Source organism: Chelmon rostratus, chromosome 15, assembly GCF_017976325.1.
Source record: "Chelmon rostratus isolate fCheRos1 chromosome 15, fCheRos1.pri, whole genome shotgun sequence".
Taxonomy (NCBI): Eukaryota; Metazoa; Chordata; class Actinopteri; order Chaetodontiformes; family Chaetodontidae; genus Chelmon; species Chelmon rostratus.
In genome coordinates this window covers 9533096-9550076 of record NC_055672.1, presented here as the reverse complement: position 1 = coordinate 9550076, position 16981 = coordinate 9533096, and the positions used below count along the sequence as shown (strand labels likewise).

Sequence of the window (16981 nt, the reverse complement as noted above, 5' to 3'; positions counted from 1 at the left end):
CTCCAATAAAGACCTTTCTGTATATTTCATGATGAAAGAGACGTCATACCAGCCCTGCTGTGGCTCATCTTAATGCGTCTTATTCTGCTCCAACAATGCCATCCAGAGGAGGATTCTGCATATGTCAGCGTAACAAATATAGCTTTGATGGTAGGTTTGAAATCCAGATCTTTTTATGACCACATCGTCCCCTCTCGGTCACCCTTTATGGAATCATTGCTGTAAAACAAACCTCTGGTGTGCTTCTGTTGCCTCTTGACCTCGTCGCACCCAGCACATTCGCGTTGTAAACAAACAGAGCGACCATATATGGTGTGATCAGCAGATCACTTGCTTGCCCACTTGTCCATTATCCACCAACCAAAGCCACCACTTTGGGCCATGCACAAGCCAAGAATACAAGCGACCGTTACTGTGGGCACCTCAAAATATCTGTCTTCTTCACCATACCTATTGTTTTGATACTTGTAAAAGTTGGTTTTCTTGGTGAGAGCTGGCAGATGAGTTGTGCAAGTGTCCTCACATGGCAGGATAAGCGGTGTAAAATGCTGACATAGATTTCCTGTCAGGACATAGTCACATGGGGAGGTGAAACTACTTTACACTTCATAAACTTGTGGAGGAATTAAAGAGGAAGGGAGAACAGCAGAGAGGTAGGGACGTCTTATTTTACAGATCTGGGCAGATACTTATTGTTTTTTACCCTAAAAAACATCTAACCTCTTTAATTATCTGCAATGGCTTTTATAGCATTTAAACAAACACATGTCTATGAAAAGCAAGCTGCCCCAAAAGATAAGGACAGATCTGGTATCCAGTGCCTCGAGTGCTATGACCGAAATGTGTATATAGGGACCAAAGACGCAACAGTCCTGCATCTCATCCTTCCCAGTGGCACAAATGAAGACCTGAGTGCTGGCCAGAGCAAAACCAGAGAAGGTAGGGCAAGAAAACTGGGCTCAAGCAACCAAGTAACCCAACTGAGGGCAGTCCCACTTTTCAACCATCTGCTGGTCCTGTGGGACCGGAGCGTTACTGCCCTCAACATGTTCTCCTTAGAGCCCGTTCCAGCCCTGAAGAAGATCCAGCATGTGTCTTTGTTTGAGGTGTGCGACTCGCTGCTCATGGCCCAGACGGCATGCGTGCATATGGTGACTTCCTCCAGTCGCAGGAAAATGATCCGGATCCACGTGGTGGGAGTGGACAGGTGGGAGGTTGTAAAGGAAGTCCCTCTGCTCCAGGACCCTGTGGCCTTGGCGGTAGACGGTGCCAGCCTGTGTGTCGCTACCAGCGACAGGTATCTCCTCTGTGATATTCAGACTGGGAGCAGTGAGGAGCTTTTTCCTCACAATCACAGCAGGCAGCGTGTCATTGTTAGCTCAGTGGGACGAGGGGAATTCCTCCTGAACGGGCCTGAATCGTTAGGTAAGAGCTGCCAAAATGTTTATGGTCCATGTTTTACAGGCTGCCAAGCTCAGATATCTCCATGTGTCATTATATGCTTCTTTTCCAAAGCAGCTATATAGTTAACCCCCTCATATCATGCCTCCATATATCCATCTAGCCAGAGAATATAAGTTTTCCAAGATATAATTTCTCCATCCTCTTCCCTCAGGCATGTTTATGATGAAAACGGGGATATGCCAGCGCCCTCCCCTGCAGTGGCCTCAGGAGGTGATGGCAGCCGGAGTCTGTTTCCCTTACATCCTAACCCTGCAGCCCCAAGTGCTGTCTGTCTACAGCATGGTAGATCAGCAGCACAAACAGACTGTGAGTCTCAGCGGAGCCAAGGGTCTGCTCTCCACGTCAGGTAAACCAGGCAACATCATTTCATCACCTAATCCTGGCAGATTGCGGACCGAAGGCTGTCAAATTGTGGTTTTGTTTAGAGAGTTGTAGCTGTGTCTGTCTCAGTTTGCACTGATTCAGTCAATCATTCTTGCACCTACTGTTCCTACACACTGAGTGTTTCTGAAAACCAAAAACAAATCTCCCTTCAGATGGTGTGTTAGTGTTCACAGAGAGAGACATTTTCAGCCTGCGCCTGGTGCCATATGAAGAGCAGATCCAGGCACTTGTGAGGCATGAGAGGGTCGAGGAGGCCTTGTTGCTGCTGGATGGAGTTCAAGGCCGTCATCCACTTGCCTCATACAAGGTGATAGATAGACACGCAGCAGGATGCAAACATATCTCTGCTTCGAAAGCAACCAAATATATTCTTCTCAAAGGTTACAAAACTGCATTTCTGAAATGCATATATTATAGTATTTCTGCTTTCTCCTTTCCTTCTGTCACCTTAATCATGTAAGGAGAATAAAAAAACAACCTGGCCAACTATTCTGCCTTCAAAGACAAAACGGCAGGACAAAACTGAGCTAAAACCAAAATCTGACTTTTTTTAACAGCAGTTCTGCCACATGAAATTATCATAGAAGCATAAAAGTGTAGTTAAAAAAAAGCATAGAAAGTTTGCAGCAAAAACCAATTGGAAAATCAAGCATCACCAAAGCGATTATAATTCACAAAAGTAGCAAATTTCAAGTCAATCAGCCCTGTAGTCGACCGCCAGTGGCGCTAATGAAAAAGTCACAAGCTCACCAGAGCTGCTAGAAAAAATGAATAACTACATTTCATGGGATAAATGAAAACTCCGTCCAGTATTTGTAGAGATTCAGTCTGGATCACAGTGGTGGACTGACTGACCTTTCCTAGAGCGCAGCAAGCATGTCTAAAAACCAGACCGAGATTGCGCTGCACAGCTAGCCTTGGCTTTTCCCTGTAATTGAAAATCAATTTTAATCCTTCAGCATCTCAGCATTGAGTTTGCTGCACCACATTAATAAGGAAGTGGCTGAAACATAATGGAGAACGAAGCAGCATAGATAAACTGGTCTTGCTAAAAGCTAAGTAGCATCCTTTAGACTGTCCGGACTTGGAGAACAGTTTGACAAACACTGTTTTTCTTTTGGTGCCCGCCCAAAAAAGCTTCAAAATTCTGGTTTTACAGCTTACATAGCTGTAACACACTCAAACCTCAAACTCTTCTTTCTGCATTCAGCGCTGCTATAATTTCACCCTATTATAGTTTCAAACACACCACTGATGTGTTTATAATATGCACGCATTAAAGCCCAGCTGGCATTGCATTGTAGTGCTACAATTTAATATTTCACCACCATAGAACAGACTGAACCAGCATGTCAAGGCGGAGACTGACTATTGTTGTGAGATGCTATTATAGGTGTATTCCAGTTGGGTGAATGCAGGAGAGCAGATGTTGTCTAAGATTTAGTGTAATCTGTGCCATATCACAGATTGCAGGTTAGCGGGGAGCATGTCAGAATTAACACACTGATGAGAGTCTTTCCTTATCATGTAGCTGGTTTTGAGCCATCTTAGTCTAATATATTGCCCTCAAATTTGGGGATCATCACAGATCTTTCTGCCTCAGTGATGTCAGATGACATATTGGTGCTTTAAATTTAAATGTTCATGTGATGCATGCCTGGCTTTAAAAGACCTTTTTTAATCAACAGGAACTGCAAAAGGCCATCACTTGCCTGGCTGGATTTTCTCATTTTTACCAGCAGGGTTTTTACGAGGCCAGAGATCTATTCATGTGAGAGTAAAACCCCTTTCACGACACTCCAAATCCCAGACACGCTAAATAAATCACAGCACACTGTGCAGTAATATGTGAATTTTGTGAAAAGTGGCTATTTTCTGCTGAATTCTACACTAAAGTCTAACACAGATCAATACTCATTACCCACTTGAACAGTAAAGGTGAGCTGGACCCCAGAGAAATCATCCGTCTCTACCCTGACATGCAGCCGTATCTCAGCGAGGACTTTCAGTCTCAGCTTGATCAAGTGAACAAGGGCAGGGATCTCCAGGTGCGCTGGCAAGAGGACAGAAACACATTTCATCATTACCTGGGCTTCCTCAGAGATTTTCTCAGAGCAGTCAGAGGGATGGAGCAAGGCCTGAAGTGCATTAAAGAGGTGGACTGCGCCCTCCTGAGGCTGTATGTAGAACTTGGAGACACTGAAAATCTGCAGCAGCTTGTGTCATTTCCCAATGAGTGCAGGCTGGACCACTGTGTTCCTGTTTTGGAGCAACACAACAGGTGAAAATGAGTCATTGTTGAACAGGTGATTTGTAATGATACTAGCTTAGAGCACAAATATGTTTTTTTGTGAATGACAAATTATTCTTGAGGCTTCAATTCAATGTTTGACACATTTTGTCTAATTTGTGTCTGATTTTCTGTTTAATCTCTTTTTATTTTCAGATTTTTCGCATTAGGTTCCCTCTATCAAAGCCATGGGAGTGAAACTGATGCAATTAAGGTATCGTTACCCAAAATTCCACACATTTTCCAAATATACTTCAAGTGTACAAGAAGTGTCTATGAGCCTGTTGTTTTCTTCCAGACTTGGGTGAAAATTGCAGATGGCGTCCACAAAGACCCCTCTTGCTCAGATGTATATGGACACATAGTGCGGACTCTCAGTCAACTGCAAGACAGAGATGCTGTGTGGGAATTTGCAGACTGGACTCTGCAAAGAAACCAAGAGGTGCCTTTTTCATTCTTCATGCTCTCAATTGAAACTACAGAGGGCAGAGTTGGACAACACAACTGTGTGTTACAGATATAAATGCACAGCAAATTGCCACCCACTATATTGATTACAATTTACTTCTAAAACAATTACCGGCAATGAAGTGGCCAATAACAGCTTTCCTTTGTCTGACAAAGGTAGGTGTGCAGATTTTCAGCAGGCGTCCACCAGATGATCGAATTGAGACCCAAGATGTCCTTGCTCTCTTGGAGACATACCCACTGGCATTGCTTTTATATCTTGAGTTCTTAATCCATGATTTGAACAGTGAGGTGGGTACTGCAGCAGCTACCTAATCAAATAACGTGACTCCTTTATTAAATTCAATGAGACATGATTTGTGTAATCTGCCCCCAGGAGGAGAGACATCACAACCGTCTGGCCCTGGCATATGTTACTCAGATGCTACAAGAGGAAGAGGAAGCCAATTTGAGGAAGACCAGAGGGAAGCTGCAGCATCAGCTATGGGAATCCAAGTTCTATGACGTCTCCACTCTGTATGGTGCGTGGATGCCCTGTGAGAAAATAAATTGCTACTGAATTATTATTAAGTCTTGTTTTATTCCCATCACAGAGAGAGTAAAGTCAACAAACCTGCACATAGAGAAAGCCATTCTCCTCTGCAGGACCGGTGATCACTCACAAGCACTGCACATGCTTGTCCACCAGGAGCGAGACCCCCAGGCGGCAGAGGCCTTCTGCTGCAGGGCTGCCCAGGGCCGAGACTCACAGTTCAGGCAGACCCTGCTGCTCACCCTGCTCCAAATCTACCTGGGCTCCGAGGATCTCACCGGCGCTGCCGTGGATCTGCTCAACAACAACCCTCAGGTGTTTGCAGCAGAGAAGGTCATCCAGCTCCTGCCTGATCCCTGGTCTGTTCAGCTGGTCTCCCAGTTCTTAGTTGGATCCCTCAGAGAGACCTTGCACCAGAGGCGAATGGCAAGGCTGCAAAAGGCGTTGAGCCAGATGGAGCTATTGCGGCACAAGGTCATTTGGGTGAGTTTAACGACATATTTCGCATTTTTATTTTGCTCCAGTGAACATTATGTGTACTCTTGTTTGCTTTTTTCCTGAACCCTTTCACTCTCTCCTCTGCAGATGCAGGCCTCAAAAACAAAGTTCAGACTGGAGAAGGGGCAGAAGTGTAAGGTTTGTCAGAGAGACCTTGCTGAGCCACAGTTTGCCTGTAGTCTCCACGGTGAGCTGATGCACACAAGCTGCACTGGCTTCTCATCATCATAAAGACACCGCTAGACCAATCTATTGTCTTTTTATGCAAATATGCGCATCCCTGCGCTCTTGACAATCATTCATTTCCAGCCGGATAAGTGTCTGCTTCCCACCCGATAATTTTTCTAGATTAGACTGTGTCATCCACGCAAGCTCTGTACAAGGATTCAATTCATGGACCTTGGACCAGACGCTTTCCTTAATTAGAAAAAATTAAAAACATTGTGTAAATAACTGGTTTCAAACTGCAGAAAAGCAAGCAGTGCACTTTTTCAGGGCGGTATGTCTGAGCCATTTCCTACAGACACTGCAGACAGCAATAGCTATAAAGTGAATTGTGGAGGACACTCGGGGGCATATATTCACTGATCAGACAGTGGTGTTTTACATGGAAACCACCTGCGGTCATCCTGGACCAGAGGGAATTTGACCATCGTCCAACGTTGTATATATGTATCCCCGCCATCACGGTTTCCACTGACTGTGTATATTTGTCTGCATAGAGCTGGAAATAGAGAGTCAACAGCGCAGAGGCTGCACGTCAGAGACTTTTTTATTCAGCTCGTGCATTAATATACATTTAAGACCAGGAAAAAAAAAACACAATTACAGGTTTAAAAATGAAAAGCAAACAGGTCGAGGAAGTGCAGTTTTGGGTCATTTCTGATAATTTTACAAGCCACCAAAAGACATGTCTGCACTATGTGTGGAACATTTTTTTACCAACATCATCCCTATATCATTAGGGGCCATGACAGACATGTACTGCAAATAATAACACACAAACTCCAGTGTCCACATGTGTAATATGGAAATCTTGTAAATAAACTTAAACACATATCATTAAGTTAAATGACACTCCAGATGAATTTGTGTATTTTTGTTGCAATTTAGTCATTAAGGCTAACCATAACTGAGGGTATTTCTTTATCCTGATGCATTTTGGGACAGGACATAAGGAGACGCCTAAGTCAGTCTTTGGCCTGGAGTGAGTGACTAATAGAAATGTAGATATAGTGAATTATGAGCATGTTCGAAGGGATTATGTTTTTTGATGCCCATGCCAAGATCTCTTCAGTTTTTCTTTCCTAATGAGGTTTTTGTTGGAGTTTTTCATTGTTCTCACTAAGAGTCGAGTTGTGTTCATGTGATGTTTCATGCTGTGAGTGCTATGAAGCCTTTTCAGAGTGTAACTAGGATTAAGGGATACAAAAATACACTTGACTTAAGGTTTGACTTGAAACTTCTCACTCTGAGAATTTAAATTTAACCTCTGACTCATATAAATAAACCCATTCATATCCCTGAAAGCCCAGGAAAGCCACATTTCTAGCTTGTTCTCTTTTATGTGGTTGCAGGAAAACTGCCACATCCACTCCTCCATATCGGGTCCTTGTAATTTTGATAATCTATGCATTTGATTTTAATCTACCGTTCGGTCATTGTAAGATCTCCTGGATAAACTGCTGAGAGGTATCGGTGCAGAGAAAATCACATACCATCGACTTCTTTCTTGCTTGTTTTGAGATGTGAAGGAGCCTCTCACAGTTTATGTGGACTGACTGCGGGCTGCCGCTCTGTGACTGGCTGAGCTTTGGGCCGTGACTGATGACCAGTGACCACTGGGTGGACCTGAGATGGGATTTATGTCCACTCCTTTCCCTTCTCACGGACATCCTCTGGGAGTATTAAGGCTGTTTTGAACACCTGCGGTTATAGAGGCCAGAAGTAACCAGAAGCTAAAAATATACACGCACAAGTACAAGTGCACCTTCTTCTACCTAAATTAAGGCTTTTGAAGGCCTGTTTGGTGCATTTAAAGGTTTTTTTATACTCCTATGTGATGCATGTAGGCACTGATATGAGTAGTTCCTGTCCATGTGAATGTAATGCTCTTGCAAACAGTGTATGAGTAGGCAGGGGCTCTGGATCTCTGCAGGCTGCTGCAGGCTGCCGGCCAGACGGACATTTTAAACATGAGGGGAGTGGACTGGATGCAAAAAGAGACTGTTTTGGACCAAAGTATGGTGGGGTATTCAGACATTGGTCTCCCATTATAAATATCCATGCTGCCACAAACTCAGTAAGAAGGGAAAACAAGAACAGTTTCTTCTTGTGCTTTTCTAAATTTAAGAAAAAACATTGGCTGTCTGAACTGTAGGACGTAATTGTTTAGATGTTAACACTGGTTTGTTTTCTGTGGAATAGAAAGAAAGTATTCGGATGCATTTGACTTTTTTGCCTATAAGTTATAGAAAAAGGTGAACCCTAATGTTCTGTTGGGGTCCTGATGATCCCTGGCACCGTAACAACTAAACCAAAAACTGATGACCTGTTGCAGAAATCTGCTACAGAAATGATGCATTACTTCTGTTCGGCCTGTGATTGGTGCCCAAATTCTTTTTTTTAATTTCTTTTATTGGAGTGTTTTTAACAGAAGAGAATTAGACTGTCTGGAGTCTAATTAACCTTAAATAAAATCACCGTGAAGATTTTTATAATGTACATTTCATTACAGTCAGAAGAAAAGGAAAAAGATCTTTTCAAGAAAATAAATGCTTCCACAAGATGTCAGAGCAAAACAGCCAATTTCAGTAGGATACAGGGGTTAGAATGCCTGGTTTTAATATCTAATACCTTCAAGTCAATTATTTGTTGAATATCATAAAGTAGATGAAGTTAAATATTCCACACTTTGCCCCAACTTTAAAAAAGCCTATGAATCAAATGTTGCTTCAGGATTATGAAAATTGCTGCAGGTACCTCACACAATAAAGCTCATGGGAAAAATGAATACACAATGTTTCTGTGTGTAATCATGAATCATATTCATAGTCAAAGCCACAAATTGCTGTATCATGCCCCTTATGACGCATTTTTCAGTCTTTCAGTGGTTGCACAGTGACAAGGAGGATCTTAATTTGCAACCCTTTTGGTAGCAATAATGGTAAGGTAGCAGAAAACCTAAACGACTTAACTTTAATTCCCACTTTCTCCAGCAATACTAATTCTATGGATATACAGAACATGAATGGGAATACATAGATGAAGAGGATGATCAAAAGATATCCTTTTTTAACTCTAAGGCTCTCATTTTCATGGCTTGCTACCTTGGGGTTTGGCAGCATGCCACTGGGAGAAATGTATAGGGTGGCCCACTGGAGACACAGATGGCTGAGACAGTGACTGCAGACTCCCACCCTGCCCTGCAGCATGAAGGCATTGGGGACTTATGTCGTACTGTACGGTATAGCAACCCAATACAACCCTGCAGAGAGTCAACCCATGGTTACAGGGCTAATATTGTTTGTTGCTGGCCTCTTTCAGTGCTCAAAACTGAAAATATAATTTCCAGATAATTAGTTTGCCTAAGAAGTGAATTATGTTATTACAAATATGGCTAAAGAGCTTAGAGGCTGCACAAAAATAACAAGGGGAAGGGTCATAATTTCTATTTTTCTTTTAGGTGGCGTTGTCTGTTTTTTTGGGAGAACAGAAGGGGGTTTTATTTTCTTTCCCCATATTTATATTTCAATTCAGCCTCCCTTGTGACATTTATTCTAAAAAAAAAGGGGAAAAACAGGTACATATAAACAATAGCACATGTGTGCCTCAATGTGGCTGAAAGTTTACCGATATGATGGATAAAACCAATATGATGGATAGTGCACGCATGTTGTCAGTGCATTGCCACTCTGAACTCCTTAAACGCATTTGAACTCATGCACTTTATGGTCTGTTTTTCCACCGTAAATTGATATTCATATATGGGAACACAGCCAGAAAGGAAAGGTTAAACATCGTGAGAAATACTTTTACTTCCTTTATGGCATAGTTTTAGATGAGAAGGTCAATGAAGCTGGCCCCATCAGCCAGCTAACTTAGCTTAGCATCAGTACTGGAAACAGGAAAAAGAGCCCAACTCTGTCTAAAAGTAGCAAAATCCAACTTCCTGCACCTCTAATGCTCTCTGATCAAGGTGTAAAAACTGTCTTTGTATAAATCATACAGATCATGAATGGTGTCGATCCTCCTAACTGCACTCAACAGGATAACTAATAAGAATGCTTTCCAAAAATGTTGCGATCATGTGATAATATGTCTTCCTAATACTAGCCAGGAATGGGAGATCAACCTTGGGAAGCGGTTACTGACAGGGTTAACAATACAAAAGTTAGACATTAGGTTCAGCCCCCTCGCCACCCCAGTGTCTTCATACAGTACCTCAGAGCTTCCATTTTTCAATAAACTAGCCAGAAATCTCAAACAAACTTCTGACTTCTTTCTCCAACCTGAAGCCAACCATAAACAGATATATTCCCCAAACAACTTAAGTAGCATTCACTTAATGTCCCGCACTGTGCACAACTAATGACTCAATTTTGGATGAAGAATGAGAGCTAATTTTTGGAAAGTCTTTCTGGCAGCGTCATGTGTTTACGCTGTTCTTTTCTAACAAGTACATTTCAGGTGGAGAGTTAAGTACTCGGCCCAAGGGGTCTAGCTGCGGTTGTCCACCTGGGTTTTTATTTCAATCTGGAGGCTTGCGTCTCATTTCCAGGTCTAGCACCTTTCATCTCTGGACCATTTGGGTTTCTGGGAACAGAAACAAACAGACCTGCTGAGTAATCTAAAAGTTGGGCTGAAACTGCAAACTGCTTCGTTGTTCGGCACCCATTCATACAAATGAACTTCATTATCCATATGGTGAACAGTTTTTAATAGCGAAATATGCCAGAAAACAAATAAGATTATGTCACCTTTTGTTCAGAGTTAATTTCATGCAGCTCAGTGTGCACATATAAGGGGATGAATCTTAAATTTCTACTCATGCACATCTTAATTCAGAGCATCCAGTTGCTTGCATTCGAAGAGGGCTATTCAGTAAGCTGCAGGTGATGAAAATAGTACCACAAAAATGGCTTGATGGTCGGCACCGTGTGAAACAAATATAATTAAAGCTCTGACAACAGAAGGGACGTGTGTTCTGCACCGCAAGGTCCCCGCTAGCTTCTGAGCTTTATCTGCAAGACTGCGCCTCATGTGGTGTTTGACATCACTGATTACAGAGCATGTGTCACATTAAGTTTCTGTTACTGTACCCTGGGAAAGTTGAGAGCGCTGGATCGTGCATAATTAGACATTTTGCACCAATCCTGCCCACATACGAACACACCCTTAACCACAACAGATAGGCCAGGGAGTTAAAAGTGTCCCAGCGCCCCCTGATATCAACCGCTGGAGTCAAAAAGCGCCCCACCTCCGCTATCTAGGACTAAACTTACTGTAACCCACACAATAAAGGCCCAAGGGGAGCATGAAAGCCAGAACTAACCCCGAAAGGCCTCATTCAATCTTCAAGCTGAAGTGACTGCAGTAAGAATCTAAGTAATCTGTATTTTAGAACAGAAAAAAGTCCCATGAGCTGTCATAAACTTATATATAGCAATCAAAGCTCCAGTCAGAGCTCAGACAAATTAGAGGTATATTGTGTTTTAGCATAGAATTACAATTCTATTTCTACAGATCGAACATCTCTGTAAGCATCATACGAAGGACATCTCAAGGCTTTCATTAAGTCTTTCATGAACCATAACTACCACCGTGCACAGAAGAATAGACCAATTCTCTGCTGGCGTGAAGCTGCACGACATCTCTACACTTTGTGGTTTTATGCACCGACAGATACCCATACTTGAGAGTATTTCAAGAGTGCTTGAGCATTTCTTTGCATCTAAAAAAAATACATAGAACAATTCCCAAAGAGCACATGATGTCCTGGCCAAAAAGCTAATATTTGCTGTGAAATAAAGTGAATTCAGGTCATGTGTAGCTTCTTTTCTACTCATGTTAGTTTATGTAACCAAGTGCATTTACTGCTGTGCTTAAAGGAGAACTCCACTAGTTTTAGAGCATCTTGCTTTTATGGCGTAAAGCCTTTCATGACTGTGTGAAGTGGTAACAATAGCCACTACTAGCATAACACCCCAGACTCTCTGATTGAACTGTCAATGGTCAAAGGGCATTGTGTCTAATGTAAGCACCAGATTTTAAGAAGAATGCCTGGAATATAAAATACAATATCTCTGGTTCTGCTGCATTCATTTTTATCCTTTTTTGAAAAATGTCCAGGGTGAGTTAAAGAAGTGCAATGCTAAATCAGGGTAGTACTCTTTAATGTACCTTTTCAAGTACTTGAGTGTTTTGAGTTCATGTTAAGTTATATTTCTACTCCACTAAACCTTTTACTCCACATTTGCCTAACAGCTAAAGTTACTTATCGGCTGGAAGTTGACCTAAGACTTAAACTAAAACTGGCTTATATAAAACAGTGTATTGCTGAAGATTAAACCATGGTTTCCCAGTCGTTTTGGCTTGTGAACCATTACAGAAACCCAGTGTCTATTTTGGCCTTGTTTCAGATTTGTAAAATTCTGAATGGTTTTATCTAAAAGTAGCTTGAGGCTAAAACTAATTTGCACAGCAGAACTACGGTTTATCTTCGTTTCTTTGACGTTAACCATCTCATGACCATCCAGCTTTATCTTCTGATCCTCTAAAGGAAGGCATACCTAAACCAATGGACTAAAGTGCCTATCTATACAAGTATTTAGAAATAGCTCCACCTTAGCCAGCTATAACAGCAAAATGCTACTTACACACTGATGCAGCAGTATTAACTACCTAAATATGAGCAGAACATGAACTTTTACCTCCACACTTTGAAAATAATACTTTTGCACTAAAATATGCTGTTTGGTCCTGCCTGCCACTGAGGCATCTATCTCTGATGTATTTTTTGCTGGATGATGTGTTCAGTCAGCTTTCAGTATGTGCTCAAACTCTGTGGGTCCAGATTCAGCAGTAAATCAAAGAGCAGTCATCATTGTGGTGACAGCACAGTGAATCACAGCGTCCTAAATAAAGCTTTCAAACTTTCCATTGTCTAAACACCAAAACCGACTCCAAGCTCTATAACATAACATTGTGTATGCTTAACATGTTGCTTAATGAAGCAACAAAACCATGGTAACAGCCACTATTATATGTATGAGTAAACCAGAAAGTAAGTCTGTTCTTTCAGCCCATAAAAACCAGGGGCAGTGTAATTGTTGTCTGTGATCCAATCCTGAGGCAAAAAATACTTTAAATATTCTGTCAAACCCTTGTCTTTATGCATAATGAAGCTTCAGCGAATATTATGGCATTGAAATACTTAAGAGTAGTAGTTATATCTTTAGATTCTTTCACGTGAAGTACCCTATTAAAGCAGGATGACTGTGTCTTTATTATTTTGCTGCTTATTCTTGCACAGTGTACAAGTGTGTTGCTCTCACACGGATCATTGCAGCCAAAACTATTTCTAAAAGCAAACACTAAACATTATTCATTAAAAGCATGAAATGAAAATGAAATGGTTCACATATACACGAAAAGCTTCAGGTGCATAATAAATAAACTGATTAATCATCTATGATGGTTGTGGTTTGAAAAGGCTGAAAAATACCTTCCAGGTGTCTGATTGGGGAACGTGTCTGACAGAGTGTGTGTGTGTGTGTGTGTGTGTCTGTCTGTCTGTGCACCTCTGTGTGACTGCACATTCTGGTCTTTTTTCTTATCCCCAGGTGATCACTGACATTTGCAGTTTATTGCTACACTTCATCACAGAGCAGAACTCTTAAGACGTCTGCGGGAGCTCACCTTGGCTCTCCTGCTCTCTGTGCAGACTGGAGAAGAGGACTGATTTGCACAAACTGAAGCTTATGCTAAGCTCTCTGTTGGCGGCTGGTGTCAAACTGGGGCAGACTCACAGACTGGAGAGACTGGGCAGCTTTTTACTCCTGAAAAAAGCTCCCCAGCTTATAATGTCAGGTTTTGGCACATTTCCGACCTTTAATTTGAAGAGGGTGTTTCGCAGTCACGAAACCTTGGCGAGATAATAGCGGGTGAAAGTATAGCTTACAGTAGCTGCATGTGTACGGGCGTGGAATATAATTAGCTTAATTTCAACGAAGCAAACCACTTGTCTGTGAGGTATAGATGTGATCAAACTGTGCAATCAACAGAGGGGCTTCACGCTGTGCGTATGAAGTGAAAGTAAAGGGCTTTGGAATATGTGTGCAAACATGCAACTAATCTCATTTAGGTTTTCAATCTCTTATTTCAGATCTGTTAGGAAAACAGTAAATGTCTGCAATTTACACTGACTAAACAACAGAGCAACAGGACAGGATAACCACCTGTCATTAGAAAAGCAGCAAAATGCCTGACTACAAACATTTCCCACCCGTGTGCAATCCCTCATTAACCATGACCTTAAGTTCGGGTCAACTTCAAATTCTCATTCGGCTTTTATTCAAAATAGATGACATCTCCATTAAGTTCAAAGGAAACCGCTGTTTGTTTTCAGGAGGATTCCTCAGTCTTTTAGGAGTACTCCACTCTTCTGTGGCCTCAGGCCGTCATTGTCCAGCCTGCCAGCGCAATAACAGAACAGTGAAACAAACGTGAATCTGATATTTTCACTTGGAGGCTCTCACAATAGTGAGTGATATTTGTTGTAACCCAAATATCAATTGAAAAGTGTCTTTTAAGAATAATTAGAGCTGCTATAATCAATATTTTTTGCCAAGCTGGTAGCATTGCTCGGCATGTCACTTTGATGGGATGGATTGCCGTGAAAGTGGGTCCGGGCATTTATGGTTTCCAGATGATGGATCCTAATGACTGTGGTGATCCAGTGTCAGTGTTTTCAATGAAATGTCTTCACCAGTATTGGATCAAATTTGGTGCAGACACTCCTGTTCCCCTTGCAGCAATGCACAGTAACTTTCTTTAGTGCTAATCAGCAAATGTTAGTATGCAAACATGCTAAACTAGATGCAGCTCGAGCGAAAGTTCAGTCAGGAAGACGTGTGTTTTGAATGTTTGAGCCTGTATCTTATTTCTCAAACCATTCTGCATTCACTCCTCTCACGCATGCTCATTCATAATTTCTTCGTTATCATTATCTGAGGTTGTCAGTTGAGATATCCAATATCCAATAGCACAGTGACACGCCTTCACTGTTAGCCTATCATCTCACTGCTGTCTATTTAAATATCCTCTCTGTGCCTTTGTTTTTTCATGCTGCTGTTATGTTATCATACGGTGTTAACACCGCCCAGTCTTCAGCTTCATCATGTCATCATCCACATCAGCCTGTCAAAAGAGTCATCAGCCACCACCACCACCCTTGTCTGGACCCCATGGGGGGATTTATCTCACTGCTGCTCAGGGCGATGCCCCTCAATTACAAAATCTCCCTGTGGAGACTTAATTATCACATATCATCTGTCATAATAAACAGTTATCTTTGCTTTATTCGCTTGTCTCCCCTGATCGAAATGCTAATGAATTCTGTACCTGGAGGAGGTTTAAAAACACATTCACATTCACCACATCAATTATAATTAGTGCAGGTCAAACGAATAAGATTTAAGTGGATTTATGAAGAAATGGAATAAGATATCTGTGAGGGTGTTTTCATTAGTGTATAAGAACCTGAAAATAGGAAGTGTTCTTGTTACTGCAGAATGCGCCCTGTATGTCTACAGAGGGAGCGGGTCCTCTTCCATGAAGTCCATCATGTTGCACTGCCATGTTTCTACAGTAGCCCAAACCGGACAAATCAAACACTGACTGAGAGCGCCTTTGGCAATTTTTTTACGTAGCCACTGGAGGGGAGGGTGAGGCGAGGGGTATTCAGTTGGTTGCAATCTACAACTTCACCACTAGATACCACTAAATCCTACACACTGGACCTTTAAAGCTACTAGGCTATATAGACGACTGAAAGTTTACCACTGAAGCAATGTACACCGCTACCCTCCTACCCCCATTTATCCAACCCAGGAAAGCTGAGGTTAAGGAGCTGAAAGCAGCACATAACCTACTGTAGACTTCCACGAGGTTTGTCTCACGAAAGCCATCAGAATAATTTGTAAGCTGCTCTCGTCATATAAAAAACTACAAATATTGGCTTTAAGAAAATAAAGGAATTGCCACATCTTTGTATTGTAAAACAAATCATTAGTGGAAATGGAAGCAGATGGCTTCGAATAAGAAATATTTTTTATTCACTCCCACAACCAAAGTGGTTACAGCCTCCTGCAAATGGCTGGTTTGGCTCGCTGAATGAGATGCACAAAGCAGTACAGTCTGTTGGTGAGGCCTGTTTCCATCTTGGAAAACATGCTCGATCAAATGCTCTGTCCCTTTATTAGACAGCCACTTGAGAAAGCTGCTGCCATTTAAATGCTACTGCAGGAGTTTCCAGACACAGTCTGAGTCCACCTGTCTGCCTGGCATGAGTTGGAATTCAAGCAGTGGCTGCAACCACAGTTTTATTCAACCACTGAGCTGCTGCAATCTGACCAGAATGTGACTAGACCAATGTAAACACTGTAGCAGGAAAAGTGCACCAGTATTAGTACTGTAACCCTCTCTTCCTTTACCGCAGGACCTCAAACTTCCACATTTGGAGAATTTGTTTGAAATACAAAACTGCAAATAGCTGAGAAAAATACCAATTGGAAGCACTTCAAAGTGTTGTACGCGCCAAATTAGCAGTTCACCTTGTGCCATCCAGACTTGACTGTCCAGCTCCAAGTCTGTCACCAGAGAGAAAGACATATACTTACAGGCTTCAGCTGTGCCTTAACAGCAAAGGCCGTACCCTTGGAAAAATGGTATTTACAGTAGCAGCGTTATCCAGGAAAAAAAAAAAAGAAAAAGGAGATTTGGTTCAGGAATTATAGAAGAGATTAACAGAGGCTCTTTGTTGGGGGGAAAAAAGGTCAGAGACCCAAAATAGTCATCAGGCCTGTCCTAGAAAGATCTTCCAGCAAGCTGTCACTGCATTTAAACCTATAGCCTACATGCTGCAATTGAGGGAGAGAGCTCTGGGAAGTGACATTATAATTATTATGTTAAGAGGAAGGGAAAGTTTTACATGTGGATCAGTCTAGTTAACAGGTCTACAGTCGTGGTCACTTAAGACAGCTGCAGTGTGCCGAAATTACAGAGCACAGTGACTCACACTCTTGCTGAGCTTAAGACCACTTGGCTCTGCCCGGGACGGGACA

The 16981-nt window shown here is 42.0% G+C and overlaps 1 protein-coding gene across 3 annotated transcripts; it reads left to right on the top strand.

The window, feature by feature from the left end:
* The first annotated feature begins 636 nt into the window (after nucleotides 1-636).
* Nucleotides 637-8627, top strand: si:ch211-266g18.9 (transforming growth factor-beta receptor-associated protein 1). 3 transcript variants are annotated; one of them, XM_041953956.1, is made up of 12 exons: nucleotides 637-1425; nucleotides 1616-1810; nucleotides 2001-2155; nucleotides 3537-3619; nucleotides 3782-4129; nucleotides 4295-4352; nucleotides 4437-4580; nucleotides 4763-4897; nucleotides 4983-5127; nucleotides 5200-5621; nucleotides 5724-5823; nucleotides 7391-8627. In XM_041953956.1, exons 1-12 carry the CDS (start codon nucleotides 738-740, stop codon nucleotides 7444-7446), a joined length of 2529 nt encoding a protein of 842 aa, XP_041809890.1. In that variant the 5' UTR covers nucleotides 637-737; the 3' UTR covers nucleotides 7447-8627. The 3 variants fall into 3 exon arrangements, with proteins under 3 accessions (XP_041809890.1, XP_041809892.1, XP_041809891.1); XM_041953958.1 differs by having other exon boundaries at nucleotides 7383-8627; XM_041953957.1 differs by having other exon boundaries at nucleotides 5724-8627.
* The last annotated feature ends 8354 nt before the right edge of the window (nucleotides 8628-16981 follow it).

Coding starts and splice junctions, on each gene's coding strand:
- si:ch211-266g18.9 (XM_041953956.1), top strand. CDS start 738: ATGGCTTTTATAGCATTTAAACAAACACATGTCTATGAAAAGCAAGCT. Junction 2,156..3,536: donor ATCCACTTGCCTCATACAAG/GTGATAGATAGA, acceptor TTTAATCAACAG/GAACTGCAAAAGGCCATCAC. Junction 5,622..5,723: donor TGCGGCACAAGGTCATTTGG/GTGAGTTTAACG, acceptor TCTCCTCTGCAG/ATGCAGGCCTCAAAAACAAA.